The sequence below is a fragment of the Coenobita brevimanus genome, chromosome 44 (genome assembly GCF_032717465.1).
Source record: "Coenobita brevimanus isolate Jiangsu-jjx chromosome 44, ASM3271746v2, whole genome shotgun sequence".
In the NCBI taxonomy this organism is placed as follows: domain Eukaryota; kingdom Metazoa; phylum Arthropoda; class Malacostraca; order Decapoda; family Coenobitidae; genus Coenobita; species Coenobita brevimanus.
The window spans coordinates 32535394-32552470 of NC_136997.1; the positions used below are offsets into that span (position 1 = coordinate 32535394).

The window sequence follows — 17077 nt, forward strand, 5'->3', positions numbered from 1 at the left end:
CTGGGGCTTTCCCCAATTTAACTTTCTCCATTGCTTCCACAACTTCTATCCCACTGATTTCTTCCTGACTTCTCACCTCCCTCCTTCTCCCAGCCATTCTCCAACCACTTATACTCGCATTACTTCCATTCTCTATGTTCAACAAATCCTTAAAGTGTTCTCTCCATCTGCTCACTTTTTCTCCCCTGTCCACTAGTAATCTACCATTATTATCTTTCACTCCCCTGCTAACTTCACTTCCACCCTGTCTTACTCTCTACACCTCTTTCCAGAACATTTTCTTACAGTCCTTCCACTTTACATTCAAAATCCTTCCAAATTCCTCATCCACTCTCTTCTTACTCTCTCTTACTAATCTTTTCACCTCTCTCTTTCTTTCTACATATAACTCTCTCTTCCACCTCTCAACTTCTTCCACGCCCCTATTTCTCATCCATTCATTGTATGCTTTCTTCTTTTGTGCCACAGCCTGTCTCACCTCTTCATTCCACCACGCTGTTCCTTGCACCCCCCTCCGTCTTCTCTTCATCCCACACACCACATTACATGCTGCACATATTTCTCCTGTGAATATCCTGCACACACCTTCCACGTCCCCCATCTGCCCCAATTCATATTTGCCCAATTGTTCCTCCACTTCTCTCTTATATTCTGCCTTTTTCTCATCCTCTTGTAACCTTTCCACTCTTCTTGCAACTACTCCTTCTTCCCGTCCTTCCCTTCTTCTATTACTCCATCTTATTTTTCTCTTGATTCTGGCCACCATCGAGTAGTGGTCAGAAAGTCCACTCCCCCAACCTCTATAGGCTCTTGCATCCATAACACATCTTCGCATCCTTTCATCCACACACATAATCAATCATTGCCGGCCATTCATTCAGTTCACCACCCACCCTTCTCATCACTCGCCATGTATACCTGTGGATCATTTTATGCCTGAAGAGGGTATTGGCTATCACCAACCCCCTCCCAGCACAAATGTCGCACTACCATTCTCCTCTATCTCAGCAGGCACAACCCACTCACCAACTATTCCATCCACCTTCACATTCCCTACTTCACCATTCATATCACCGATCAAAAACACTCTCTCATTCCTTCCAAACTTTTCCATGCACACATCCACATTTGTGTATGACACCAACCATTAATTCATACCATCCAGTCTAACCCTACCTCTTACTGGAGAAGAACCAGTGTCTGAAGGCATCGCATCAAATCTTATCAAACCTGTGTCAGAAGATATGGTTCATCTTTTTAAACATAAATGACAGCTTTATTGCGTATTTGGAGTAGGCCTCGGCGTACATCTCATGCATGTGTGCTTGTGAGTGCGTTGGTTGAAATGTGGTTCTATGCCTCAAAGGATCAGAGACTAAGAGAAAGAAAAAAAAAATCTTGTGAAAGGTGCAGGGCATTCAACGCATGAATATTGTGGGAATGGAAATGTGTGGTCACTGGTGAATGATTTTGAAGGTATCTTACATATATCAAAAATAGTTGCGATTGATTCCGAATATGACGTGAAGCAATGTTTCGTGCAAATCAACTCCCCTGTACGTCAAAGACACCATTCCTCACCCCCATTCTTGGCGTCATGTACCCTGTTACCAAACCTTAATGATATGAGCTAGGAGGCCTCTCACACAGAAGGGTATTTTCTTTTATGAGTGACTGTACATTGTGGTCGAGGTGGTCAGGTTCAACAATATCCTCAGGCAGCAAGTCATATATGAGACGTCTCAGTTGACATCGCCATCTAAAAATTCCAGATTTTCTTTGGATGAGTAAACTACTTTAGTAAAATCTTATATTTTTCCTGTATTTTATGGCGTCCCTAAGTTCACTTGAATCCCAGTTGAACACATGCAATATGAAAAAGTATATATTATATTGCCCAGGGGGGCAATTATCACCCCTATCCCTTCCATGTAATTCTTTTATTCCAATTGAAAGCATGCATGGAAAGTACTCCTATAATCCCAATTTTCTTTCTGAACCCAATGGGAGTGGTCCCTGACCACGCCCACATGGTGCATGTGTGTGTGTGTGTGTGTGTGTGTGTGTGTGTGTGTGTGTGTCAGTGACGAAAGCAACGGGATGACTGAGCAGATGGCTGGCTGCCCCTGCTACCAGCTGCTCCGCTTCGACTGTTGCCGCCACCGCGCTCGGTGCCTTGGGCTGCATGTGTGCACGTGTGCTTGGGGTCACAGTGATTATGGCAGCAGGATGACTGAGCAGATGACTGGACCCCTCTGCTACCTGCTGCTCCGCCGTGGCGCTTGGTCTCTTTGGCTGCATGTGTGCATGTGTGCATATGTCACAGTGACACATGAATTTACAAGAGGTCCACAGTGAAATGAGAACAAGGAGAAATTACCGTTAACTAAAACATGGGGTGAAGGGCATATTTGCCCTTTCTGGGGTGGATTACGGTTCATATGCCTTGTTTTAAGCCTCACCACACTCTTTGAATATTTTAATTGATAAGCAAGCATTCATATATACAGATTTATTGGTTTGCTGGTGTAGGAAGGAATAGTGGAATTTTTGCCGTTTGTTACAGTCGGGTTATATTATTATTTTTTCTTTTACTAGCGGTAAGATTACCCTTATTTTGAATGATTTGTAGATTCATATCCACAGCAAATGATCCCTAACACTTATTTGGGGTTGAAGTCAAATACAATATAAAATTCTCGAAGTCGACCGAGATACGGATTTTTCGCTTTTCATTTTTTCATTAGGGGAAGGATTTACCCATGTATCGAGTAATTTTGAGGCTAATTTCCACCGAAAAACGTTTATTATTATTATTATTATTATTATTATTATTATTAATTATTATTATTATTATTATTATTATTATTATTATTATTAATTATTATTATTATTATTATTACTATTACTATTAGTGTTATATTATTATTATTATTATTATTAAATTTACCTAACCTAACCCAACCTGACCTGACCTAACCTAAACAAACTTAACCCCTAACCTAAGACATTTTCAAAAGAAACGTCATAGAGAAGACCCCTCCCCCCTAAGTTGAGGAGTTTATTCATAGAAAAGGCCGGAATACCCAGCGGGCTTGACTGTAATAAATGACAATATTACCGAAAGAGTTTAAGAGGTTGCCACAGAATGAGTTATTGCTCCCTAATGAGTCAAAGATTGAATGTCTTCAGAATTTTACCACCTTCTATGTTATGAATGCTGAAAAAGGATGGCTACCTGAAATTATTCCTGATAATTGACTTACTTTACTTTCTTCTCCGATGAGCCTTCCTACGTGAGTGTCAATAATCTTAGCCAGTATTCCAGTCTCCACTAGACGGGTGAGGTGGTCAGACAGGATGGTGGTGTAAGGAGTGTTTCGTCGTAGGAACCACGAGAAGTAGGTTTTGTAGAGCTGTGAAGATACACAGTAAATCGGTCATCAGTTCTTCATGAAAAATTAGTGCAAAGTTGACGCAATTAATATTTCTTTATCATAAATGCTAAGTAATGATCTGTTTCTTTCAAACAGTGCAGTATAAGTGCATTATTATTCAAGAGGGGAAAAAAAGAAAATCTGACTGCCATGTGAGGTCAACTCTTAAGTATCAAGATACTTTGCGAGAAAGACAGGATAAACACTACGAGAAAGGCTTGATATTAACCTTATCATCCATTATGTATGTAGAACGAGTGAGCTGTTTTTTACGCTGAATAAAGATGAGGTAATCATAGGAGATGATAAGGGCATGCGTACCCCTTTGAACCCGTTCCAGCAGCAATCCGTATGGGTCCAAACAATCATTGGGAGGGTCTAAAAACATTTTTTTCCCCAGAGTAGCCAGGGTGGGGTTGCTGGAGGACTTCAGGGCTTCAGGCAGAAAAAGTCCAAAGTCAAGCATGCTAGGTCTTCGTGGGAAGGGAACAGGAAGGAGAAAATAAATGAGAGGTTGTATGGAGGAAGCAATGGTATTTGTGTTCTTATTACAAAGAAAATCTGGCTTATCATTTATACAGCACAAATATATAACTGCTGTTTTGCAGTGTGGTCCATATATTTTGCGTCACTTTCCACTTTTGTTAATTACCTGGAAATGTTCGTGTGTCGTGGGGTCGGCCTCTCCAGCATTACCGATCCTATTAAAGAATAATTTTTGTGCTTCCCGTCACCTCTTCACATTTTCGTTGGGTACAATAATAATGTAGGAAATGATGGAAGGTATAAACTGGTAAGAATGAACCCCGCAACACACAAGAATTACCTACCTGAGGAGGATAGAGTATTATGGCACGCTCGGTATAACACTCTTACCTGTTATAAATTGTCTGAACAAATGGTCACCTTTGTATGGATGTAACTGAGTGACCGTCATGTCTTTAGTATATACCGACTAATCTTTAAAAAAATAAAATAAAAAGTATACGTTCTTTCTCTCTCTTACACACACACACACACACACACACACACACACACACACACACACACATGAAGACATGCTAAGAAGGATAATAACATCATTCATCAGACCAACCCTGTAGTATGCATCAGTAGTCTGGAGTCCTCATCTCAAAAAACACATAGACATTTTGAAAAAGTTCAAAGGGCCGCTACAAGATGGATACCAAGCTTAAGGGATCTAAGCTACGAAGAAAGACTAAATAAACTGCATCTACCAACACTACAGGAGAGAAGGAAAAGAGGTGACATGATTATGCTATATAAATGCATATCAGGGAAGGAGAAAATAGACCTAAATGATTATTTAACATATGGGGAAGCATCAGCAAGAGGACACTGCAAAAAACTGCATAAGAAGAGAGGTAATAAAGACGTGAGGAAATTCAGTTTCCCAAACAGAGCAACTGATCAGTGGAATGCACTACCGAATGAAATAGTGTGTGCCAAAACAATTCACAAATTTAAGGATATGTACGATAAATATGGTTTAAGACAAGGGACAGTACAAGCTTGACTCATTCCTGTAAAGATACAATTAGGTAAGAACAATTAGGTAGGTAAGAACACACACACACACACACACTTTTTTTTTTCTTTCCCTGCATCCAGCCCGAACTGCAGCCCTCCTCACTGGCGTTCCGCACCGCTCCGTATCCAGTAAGACTAGCCCTCCTTCTTCTCACACCACTATATACACGCATAATGTTCTTTTGTTGCTGTTTTATGAAAATTCAAGTCAAACTAAAAGAATTGTATTTTCCTACTCAAACCCTTTCCAAATACTAGTTTTGTTCTCACACGCCCTTTTCATAATATGTTATTTACGGATATGGAAGCCATGTATCTCCAAATGTACTGACCTCTTTTTTTTAAGCACAGACATACTTCTTGCAAGTCAAGCCGTTTACTTCACTTCATGTAAACAACAAATCACCAAAGTGTTTTGAGAATTATTACTCTAACACCTCTTATAATCATTGTGCTCTGCAAATCCTCTAAAAGAAATAAACTTTTGAATTTTAGACGTATCTTCTACTTATTTGGAATTATTGTTTTCTCTGAAGAAAATGTTTTTTTGGAAGACACAACAGGTTCAACCGAACGAGGAAATTCTTCAGGTTTAATTAAAAAATGAATATTGGGAAACCAAGAGAGATGTGAGGAGACGCAGGGTAAGGAATGGAGTAAAGCTATGGTACTTTTTTTTTTAAATAACAGAACAGAGAAAGGAAAAACAAATAAATAAATAAAAATAGTCCATACACCAGATTACTAGTGTTCTTTGCTCATAAAATATCTGTAACAGTTAGACTTGAACAGTTGTAGGTTGAAGTTTGAAGGAAACAACTCTGGGGTAGCTAGTTCCAAAGAGATGCAGTACGGGGAATGAAAGAATTCTGAAAGGCAGAAGTTCTGCAATATGGCTGAGTGACATTCCAGTCATGAGCGCTACCAGATGCCTGTGTAGCGCGAGGGAAGGGATGGAGAGGTGGCACCATGGATGCAACTTCGTCTGAGCATTTGCCATAAAAATATCTGTAAAATAACGCAGGGGAGGCAACATTCCTTCTTACTTGCAGGGAAGGTAGTTTACTTGTAATGGCAGGGTTGTTAATAATTCTAACAGCCTTATTCAGAATTTTGTCTAGTTGTTTTAATGCAACCTCTCCACATCCATTCCACAAGGGTGAGCACTATTCAAGCTGAGAGCACACATGACTCTTATCAATTACAGCTAACTGCTCATCAGTGAAGAAGTTACGGACTCTGTACATTAATCCAAGATTCTTTGAGGCGGTTTTAGCAAATGATCTAACATGAGAGGTCCAGCTAAGGGCATTGTTAAGTGAGATGCCGAGAATTTCAATACTTTTGGAGATGGGAATATTAGTAGTACTGAAGGTAACATACGAATCTGGCAATATCTGTCTGTTAGTAAATTGTATATATTTAGTTTTACTAGCATTAAATGTGACAAGGTTGTTTTGTCCCCATTCACTGATCGTAGATAGGTCTTGATTTATGGAGATAGCTGTACTGAGTTGAGAGGTAGAGATATTAGACTTTGTAAATGGGTGTCTGACTGTGAATGAACCATGTAGTGTGTGATTCATGTGCATATGAGTCGATGGGATTGTGGGTGACAGATAAGAGATCATTAATATGATGCCAGAACTGATCCCTGCGGCACGCCGGCATTAACTGAGTGGAAATTGGAATATACATCATCTACTTTTACTCTTATTTTCCTGTCACTAAGATATGAAGAAGTCAAAGGAACAAAAGACTTTAGTCCATAGCAAGGGAGTTTGGACAGCAGGGAACGGTGCCATACTCTATCAAAATCTTTAGAAATATCAAGGGCTACTGCATGAGTTTCTCCATGTAGGTCAATTGATTGATGGATGGTATGAGTTAGGAGATTGAGTATGTCAATGGTGGATCTTTCATGGCAAAACCCAAATTGTCTATCACCAATTAAGTTGTTGGATTCAAGATGTTTAACAATGTGCTTATTAATTAAAGTTTCAAATACCTTACCAAGTGAAGATGTGACTGCTATTGGTCTGTAATCATAGGGGTCAGAGGAACTTCCTTTCTTCGGAATTGGGTGGATATTGGCTTCTTTCCATGAATTTGGGAATGAAGAAGTAAGTATGCATAGTCTGAATATTTTAGCTAGAACAGAGGCAAGTTCAGGGGAACACTTTTTCAAAACAATTGGTGGAATTCCATCTGGGCCTGGAGCTTTGCTGGTGGGTAAATTGTCTAGGATGGATTTTACGCATCTTGTCTGTATTTTAAGTGGAACAGTTTCGGGAGAGTCAAGTTCTAGTGCTGGGACGTTCTGGCTGGCATCGTCTATGGTAGAATATCTGGCAAATGTACTGGCAAAAATATCTGCTTTCGCATGTGGGTCATTTGTAATGTTGCCATCCGAAGATTTCAGTGGGGGAATGGATGACGATTTGTTAAAGTTATTATTGAAAGAATTAAGAGTTGACCAGAATATTCTATTGTCACTAGGGTTGTTAAGTAGTTTTAATGCTTGCTTTTGAATAAAGTTTGATTTAGCTAGATTTATTACATCTTTTGCATGATTTCTAGCAATTTTAAATTGAGAGAGTGATTCAGATGTTTTTGGTTTTAAGTAAGAGTTATATGCTAATGACTTTTGGGCAGTTGCTCTGGCACAGTTGCCATCAAACCATTTTGGAGATTTCGATCTTTTAGTGAACTGTTGACTTGGTATAAATAAATCCATACCAGCTGGTATTAAGTCGCAAATGTGGGACTCTGTACAATTGGGATCACTAGAGAAGAAAGACTGCCATGGAATGTCAGCAAGATAATTTCTAAATCCATCCCAGTTTGCCTCATTAAAGTGCCATCAGGTCACCCTGACAGGTTCAGAACGGGGATGTGTGGGGGGGTTAACTAATGAGGCTTTGATGAGATTATGGTCAGAGGATCCAAGTGGTGACAGTACCTCTATCCTGTACTAATCTGGATTATTTGTCAAGAACAAATCCAAGAGATGGGCGTTATGGTCAGTATTATCAGGTCTTCTGGTTGCTTGCTTTACCAGCTGGGTGAGATTAAACAGTTCTGCAAACAGCTCGCACTCTAGACCAGCATCATCAGTCCTGACAGAGCGCAATAACCATTCAACATTATGTATGTTAAAATCACCCAAAATGGTAATTTCGGTGTTAAGGGCAAGGTTAAGATTACTCAACTGTGTAGATAAGGAATCAAATACACTGGGTTCTGAAGAAGCATGGGAAGAGCGGTGGACTACACAGATATATTTGGTAATATTTTGACAATTTAGCTTATACAATGATTAATCAAAACTGGATGAAGTAAAGTTTATAACTGTGTCAACTGTATATTGAGATTTGATATAACAACAGGTGCCGCCCCTGTTACAGAAATTTGTGAGGAGATTGTAACCGAGAAAACAAAATGGGGATATATCAGTAGAGGGTGAGATTTATGGTTCTGTGAGGAAAAGGGCCAAAGGGGATATGGATTGAAGGAAAAAATGAACTGAGTTTAAATTTGTGTTAAGGCCGCGTATGTTGGTGAAGAATAAGGCCGCACTTTCACTTCTCCGCTGATGAGCATCATTGGAAATTGCAAGAGTCGCTGCCGGCACAGTCGCTTGATGGCGACTGGAAGGACCCTGTACCGCCAGCCCTACCCTGCCAGTTGTGGCAATCCGAGGTACCACCTCATTTGATAGTAACATTGCAGCGGCCATTGCTAAAGAGAGTGAATAGAAGGTGTGATATATTATGTGTGTGTAGTGTGGTGTAGACAGGTGAAGGTAAAGGTATTATGAGAGCATGCTGGCCTACTCTCTGTGTAAATGAATGCACTGAAAATGTTCAGCAAAGGGAGATAGTCAGGATCAAGTCCCGAGGGCTGGTAAAACAGGAGCTCCAGCTGCTCTCCTTATCACCAGCTTGCCATCCACCTCGGGAGTACTGCCCTGTTCGACTGAGTATGAAAGAGAAAAAGAGAGAGAGAGGGGGGGCAGAAAATTTTTTGTTTACTGGTAATGGCAAGTTGATGTTCCTGTAAGTTGTATTGGTATGTGTTCATCGTATGACTCATAGATCCGAATAAAATGTCATACAGTCTTAAAAATAGGAAACTGAGAGGCATAAATGGACACCCTTAAGTTTTACCAGAACCATTTACATCCCTGTGTAATTGAGTGCTGAGGTCCGTAGAGTTATGTTAATCGTGCTTGTTGTGTGAGGTCTTGCTTATTTCATTAATAATGGATACAAGCTTCTTCTTTCTTTCTTTCTTTCTTTATTTTTTTACTCTTTCATTTTGACTTAGGAAACTGCATTGCCTTGAAGTGGTTAAAATGAAGTGTTAACCAACAATAACTTTTAGTACTGTTCAAGAAAGGAAAACGAGAAAGAACACTTAATCAGGTAGTTTTGGGTGGTGGGGCACTGCACCAAAACTGATATTTCAGAAACTTGTAAATGCCGCAGCAAATCTACGTACATCATTGGAAAACTTATGAAAACATAAGAGGTGTTAAGTACGTGCCATTTCTCAAAATTCACCATCTTTTGGGAAAACAAGCCAAACTGATCACAAAAACTGTTATTATGAGTGAGCGATGTTTACTCCTGGTTAAGTTTGAAAATGAGCAGACCGGCCTGACCCAGCCCAACCCGTCCCAGCACGACCCGGCCGTCACACTAAGCAGCATCTGATAACTTTACACCCAAGTGAAGTAGAGTTGAAATTCTTTCTGCATGTCATACATTCATTCAATAAATTTTATCATCTAAAAAACTCACCAGTAAAGTCGTAGGAACCCCTTGGAATCACGCGTTTTCCAAGGGAGTGCCCAGCTCTAATCGGTCAGTGCCTCAATTACGAAATCAAATTTAAAAAGATTTTCCATCCTAGCACTGTGTATCAGAGGGAAATTCTGATAACATGGCGCTCGTTCGCTCGTCACGCACCCACAAAGCGCAGTTTATTGGTATAGGAAATCATTTAAAATACAGTAGATGTACACTCATCTCTAGAATGCTTTTATAAAATTCAGAGAAGTTAATATGCGCTTTTAAATCGCAATCATATTATTAAAAAGAAGCCAGATAGAACCAGTCTGAGCAGCAAAAGTGGATCATTTAAGATGCTATTAAGGCCACAGCTGACCGATGCACATCACTAGAAAACTTCTGACATAAGTAACAGGTGTTACTAAAGTGCATTTTTCAAAGATGACTACCATCTTGTTACACACACACACACACACACACACACACACACACACACACACACACATCACCCCTCCTTCCTTCCCATCCATCCCCATCCCCTCTTTCCACCCAGCTTCTTGCCCACATATACAACGCTTGTGCACACACACACACACACACACACACACACACACACACACACATCACCCCTCCTTCCTTCCCATCCATCCCCATCCCCTCTTTTCACCCAGCTTCTTGCCCACATATACAACGCTTGTGCACACACATACACATTTGGATACTAAACACACACACACACACACACACACACACTTACACATTTGGATACTAAACACACACACACACACACACACACACACACACACACACACACACACACACACATACATACCTGTGCTGGGATCGGCAAACCCTTTCCCCTTGCGACCTCTATTTCCTTACCCAATAATCCTTCCGTCTCCTTAAGGACTTCCCACTTCTCCTGTCCCTTGTTTCTCTCCGTCCTTGTGCCGTGATCTGTAATCCCTTTCCACTGGACCTCACCTTCCTTACCCTACCTCCCCCCCCCCCTACAACCCCTAGCCATTACCTCACCCCCCCAACACCCCCGCTGCCTTCTGCTGTATATACAGGAAATGTGGTGTATATTCAGCAATTGTAATCTAAGGAAGCCATTAGGCGAAACGCCAAGACACACTAAGTCCCATATCGGTGTTTCTTTCTCAGATTTATCAACGAAAAGTGAATCAAAAAGAAGGAAGGCAGTAGACTCAAGCTATGGCAAGTATGTATACAAGATGATCAAGTTGACGTACTCAAATGTAGATGGAATGGTATTTAAATTATTAGAGATGAAAAGCTATACCAAAGAAAAGGAACCACATATTATTTACCAGACTGAAACAAAATTAGCCCCAAAGATATCAAACGATACCCTAAACTTAAAGGAATACAATATATAGAGAAGAGACAGAAATTTAGGAATTGATTGATTGATTGATTGTAGTAGAAACTGGCGGCGCAACTGCTAAGGTCATATGCCGCCGGACAACAAGCTAAAACACGTGGCAAATAAATTGTGCATAGTTAATATCTTTTTCTAGAAATAATACACTGAAAATAATAAAAGAATAGTTAAAAGAGAAAACAATTTCTTATAAAAGTGGAAGGAGGCCCACCTCCTGAAGAAAACCAAAAACATCAGTAAAAACGCTATGGGCTTCACCAAGCATCGAGGAGAGACAGTAGGCACCATCTACCCCTGTATGCCTATGGAGGAATCTCCGACGCAGGTCCCCCAAACTTGGACACTCGACCAGCAAGTGACAGACAGTAAGGGGAACAAAGCAATCATCACAGTACGGTTGAGTCTTGCCACTCATCAGGAACCCATGTGTAAGCCGAGAGTGCCCAATGCGAAGCCTAGCAAAAGCTACCTCCAATCGCCGAGGCATGGAAGGGAGAACCCTTGGCACAACCACTCTCTGGAAGACCTCTTTCAGCTTATTATGAGCAACACCATCCCAGCATCTCTGCCAACACACATGCATTCTATCCCGCAAGTAAGGTGTTAGATCAGATGCAGGAAGCGGATATTCTGTTGGGGGCTGTTGAGTAGCCGCAGCCTTGGCCAATGCATCTGCAGTCTCATTGCCCACCACACCAACATGTGCGGGAACCCAGCAAAAATCCACTCTCTTCCCCCGACGACGAATGAGGAACAGCCACTCCAAAATAGCTAAAACTAAGGGATGGGAAAAGAGTCCAGGGCCAAAAGCGCCCCTTGAGAGTCGCTAAAAATAGTAAAATAATTGTCAGGATGAACAAACACCAACTTCAAGGCTAAAATGATGGCTGACAACTCCGCAGTAAAAACTGAGGCAACCAAAGGAAGACTACCTCCACGGCTAAAATTGGGAAATACCACTCCAAAACCAACACCTGATGCGGATTTAGAGCCATCAGTATACACAGGCACAGAATCACCATGACTAGAAGAATGTTCTAAAAATAACCTTAAAAGACACTGAGGAGCGACAAAATCCTTTGAACTTACAATAGGCCTGCAGAAAGTTACCTTGGGCAATATCCAAGGTGCAACCCTCGGGATCCGAACAGGATTGACAAGTACTGTTGACAAACCAAACCCCTCCATTATATCCTGAACCCTATAGCCAAATGGACGAGGCATGCGAGGGTGTCTACTATAACACAAAAGACAAGACTTTCGTCACACCCTTACAGACAAATGAGTCTGGAAGGCGACGAATCTGGAGCCAGCACCGTACTACAACAGACTGACGCAGTAGATCTAAGGGAGGCACACCAGCTTCCACCAATAAGCTGGGAATTGGAGAGGACCGAAAAGCCCCAGTTGCAAGGCGAAGACCAGTATGATAGAGAGCATCTAGAGTTTTTAGTCTTGATTCTGTGCCAGAGGAATATACCTCACAGCCATATGACAGCTTAGAGGTTACAAATACCTGAAACAAATGCAAGAGTGTCCTTCGATCAGCACACCAAGAGGTATGGGACAGAACCCTCAATAGATTGAGAGCCTTCATACATGATGTTTTAAGATTTGCCAAGTGTGAGACCCATGTCAAACGACAATCAAAAGTCAGGCCCAAGAATTTCGTCTCTGTCACACAACGGAGTCTCCTGCCACAGAGCTGGAGAGCAGGGTCCGGGTGTACCCCTCTCATCCTACAGAAGTGCATAGCCACAATCTTTGAAGGGGAAAACCGAAAACCCTTGGAAGTGGCCCAGGCAGAAATCTTGTCCAAGGCAAGTTATATCCGCCGCTCAATAGCAGACATGCGGGAGCCAGAAAACCATATAGCTAAGTCATCCACATAAAGGGATGAGGATACCCCAGCAGGGACAGTGTCAATGATACCATTAATGGCCACTGCAAACAGGGAAACACTTAAGACACTCCCCTGCGGGACACCTTCCTCCTGGCAGAGTGGCGCAGAGAGGGTAGAACCCACACGGACCCGAAATAAACGATCAGTCAAGAAGTCTCCAAGCAACACAGGCAGGCGACCACGTAAACCTAAGGCATGAGGTTGGAGGATGCCATGGCGCCAGGCAGTGTCATAAGCCTTCTCAAGGTCAAAAAACACAGCCACAAGATGTTGCTTGGAGGCATAAGCTTCACAGATTGATGCCTCGAGCCTGATAAGGTTGTCTGAAGTGTACCGTAATTTACGGAAACCACTCTGCGACGGAGAGAGAAAGCAACCCTTCTCCAGAAACCACATAAGCCTGACATTGACCATTCGAACAGGTTGCACACACATGATGTTAAAGTGATAGGGCGATAGTTGGAGACTTGGGAATGGTCTTTATCAGGCTTGGGAAAGGGGAGGACAATACCCAACTTCCAACTCCTCGGAATAGAGCCCTCACTCCAAACCCTGTTAAAAAGGTCCAATAAAAACTGAAGTGAATCAGTCGGAAGATGACGTAGCATAGTGTATGGAATATCGTCAGGCCCAGGAGCAGTGTCACGACACTCTGAAAGGGCAGCAAGTAGCTCACGGAGGCCGAAATCTAAATTATACAGCTCTCCGCCACGAGACCGAAAGTCAAGACCCAGCCTCTCCTGATTCCTACGAAAGGTGGCAAATGGCTGAGAAGGATCCTTTGTGGAGACAGTGTAAAACTGATCTGCAAAAGCAGAGGCTACTGCATCTGGTGCAGACACAAGTTCTCCGTGAAGGCGCAACACTGGAGGGGAGGGGGGCGAGAACCTACCAGAAATCTTGCGCACCTTTTTCCACACCACAGACAGTGAAGTTGAAGATGAAATTGTAGAAACATACGACCTCCACGAGTTACGGTGAGCATTCTTCATGACCCATCTATAGTAAGCACGTGCTTTGCGAAACTGTATTTTTAGAAAAACAACATTACGATTGGCAAAATACCGATGAGCAGCTGCTTTGTAAGTTCCCTTTGCTATGGAGTAGTCATCATTTCACCATGGCACAGGTCTCCGGGAAAAAACACCAGAAGTCCGTGGGATAGAATGAACCCCTGCTGAGAAAATGGTCTTAGTAAAATAACATTCAGCATCATCGATAGTTGAAAAATCAGTAACCCTGTTGGCAAATACACATAGTTTCTCAAAGAGAGACCAATCAGCCCTGTCCAGACACCAGCATAGCAGACGGGCTACAGGAACAGAGCGAGTAGGCTGGACCACTACAAGATTATGGTCACTACCATGTAGATCATCCAAAACCTCCCAAGAAAAATCAAGGGCACAGTTAGAGGAGGAGATGGTAAGGTCAATGACAGAATATGTGCCAGTCTGAACATGAAAATGGGTCGGCCTTCCATCATTTAGGACAACCAAATCTAAATCCCCAACCAAAGAGGCAAGATCACCCCGGGGATTTGAAAGTGAGACACCCCACAAAGGATGGCGGCCATTAAGGTCACCAAGGAGTAGGAAAGGAGGTGGAAGTTGGCTGATATGGGTTTCTAGATCAGCATGTATAACAGGAACGGAAGATGGAAGGTACAGACAACAGATGGTATAGCACCTCCCTACGTGCATCTGTACAGCTAGGACTTGAAAGGGGGACTGAATCTCAAAGGAAATAAAGGGGACATCAGAACGGCACAAAATTGCACATCCACCGCTGTGACCACCAGGAGAAGATGCATGGAAGGCCTTATACCCCCTAATGGAAGGGAACTGTCTGTCCCCCACCATTGTCTCCTGAAGACACACACATAGTGGGTTCAGAGCAGAGATTAATAACTGCAATTCCTCCCAATTTGCCATGGCACCTCTACAGTTCCACTGAAGACAGATTGGTACCAATTGAGCCATAGTGATTAGTATTAAATATTATGAACTTAGAAAGCTATGTAGCAACCTCGTTGGCAAGGGAGTGAAAGCCCTTCTTCCTAGGCATGAAGCTCTGCCTCACCAACCGAGAAGGCAATGAAGTTTTAGAGTTCCCTTACCCCAAGACATGTCCCGCCCATCTCCAGAATGAGTCTGAAGCACAAAGACCTTCTTGGAAGACCCATGTGCCCCGTCCACACACCCATGTGAGGGTTCAGCTGGCACCTCGGGGCCAACCGAACCCCTCCCAACCAAATCATCCAAAGGTTGGCCTCTGGGTGATGGATCAGAGGGAACAAGTGACTGAGCTCTGAGTATCTAAAGACCCAGGCCCCACCACACCTGAGGAAGAGGCAGGGACGGGAATCCTAGAAGGGCCATCATGAACAGCCACAGACTTAGACGCCACCACTGGCTGGGTTGTCGAGCGAAGAGCCCCCTCAGAATCCTCATATGGTACAGAAGTTTGAACCTTAGAAGGAGAGGAGTCACCCAAAAACTCTTCACTCCTCACTCATTTGAAGTTGGCAGATGCAACCTCCATCTCTGCACCAGAACTTAAAGCATTAGAAACTATAGTGCCAAACTGTAAAGAAGAGTGAGCAACTAGCAGAGCGGGTAGATAGTACAGGAGCAGCAGTCGGTACGGAAGTAGCAGCTGATATAGAAGTATGTGAGATGGCTTTTTTTTTTGGATATGTCAGGACAGGGATGCACAGGAAGGACATCGGGAGTTTTGGATGTGTCAAAGCAAAGTGTAGCATCGACACGGGTGTTTGTCACAGGAGGAACTGGAGGAACTGGGATGGGGGAGGCACTCCCAGAGGCTGGAAGAACCACCACAGAGGGGACACCCCCAGAGACAGGAGGCACCTCCCTGGAGGAAGCACAGCTGCTTCCAGGCTGCACTCCCTCAGTGGAACCCCCCGGGCGAGAAGGCCGGGAAGTAGAACCCCGAGAATTTGATGGGACATTGTGTGATGGAAGGGGCACCTGCCGGGTAGCTTTGTGGCGAGACAACGCAGCTGCAAAGGTAACCCCAGGGCGAATGAACCGCTCCCTTACCCTGGCCTTTGCCTCAGAAAAGGAAATTTTCTCCTTCGTTCGGACAGAAATGATCTCGTATTCATATTTGTATACTTTGCAATCCCTTGAGGAGGCTGCATGTGCTCCTCCACAGTTCAAACATTTAGAGGGTTGAGAACAATCATCTATACCATGAGAAATTCCACCACAATTTCCACAGACCTCAGGAAGGCCAGACGCTTCCCGCCCGCAAGAACGGCGGACGTGACCAAATCTTTGACAATAATAGCATCTTCTGGGTCAGGGAACATAAGGTTTAAACTTTAGCTTCCACCACGCAGCAGTGATAACCTCCGGCAAGGTAAGACGGTCAAATGTCAAGATAAGAGTGGGTGTGGGGGTTAAAACCCCATCAACCTTCTTCATAATTCTATGTACTCCTACAACACCCTGAGGAGCCAGCCCCTCTAAGAGGGAAGAATCAGAATATGAGATCAAGTCACGAGAATACACAACCCCTCGGGACTGGTTCAGGACCAAATGACGAGAGGCAGATACAGGATAACCGGCGACCACAGTTAGAGACTGGATGTGTGAACTCTCCTCTTCATTCCTGGCTTCTAACAATAGAGAGCCATCGCCCTGCAAAGAGACCTTGGGGGTAAATTCACATGCTGTTACTAGACCACTGTGAATCTGAAAACAATTTAGGTTCCGGAAGGAAGTACCATTATCCATTTTGAAGACTATGTATTTTGTGTAAGCGTGATTTACAAAAACATCAGGTAACAGCTCCACAGTAAGGGCATCGTGATTCACAGTTTTAGCAGACGACCCGGAGGGTACAGGGTCGTCGGCCAGAGAGTGACCAGTTGATGCCTACTCGTGCGGCTGGTCACCGACCACACGAGTGGGTAAAGAAATTTTCTGTGTATCCATACACCATTGAAAAAAAAAAA

At 42.9% G+C, this 17077-nt stretch overlaps 1 protein-coding gene across 1 annotated transcript in view; it reads right to left on the bottom strand.

Moving 5' to 3' along the window:
- Positions 1 to 17077, bottom strand: part of LOC145398042 (glutamate receptor ionotropic, delta-1-like) — a 205712-nt gene that overhangs the window by 61966 nt on the left and 126669 nt on the right. Inside the window, exons 4-5 of the mRNA XM_080271004.1 lie at positions 3667 to 3910; positions 3267 to 3416 (exon numbers count right to left, since the gene is read on the bottom strand). Coding sequence (XP_080127130.1) covers positions 3267 to 3416; positions 3667 to 3910 — 394 coding nt within the window. The remainder of the gene's footprint in view (positions 1 to 3266; positions 3417 to 3666; positions 3911 to 17077) is intronic.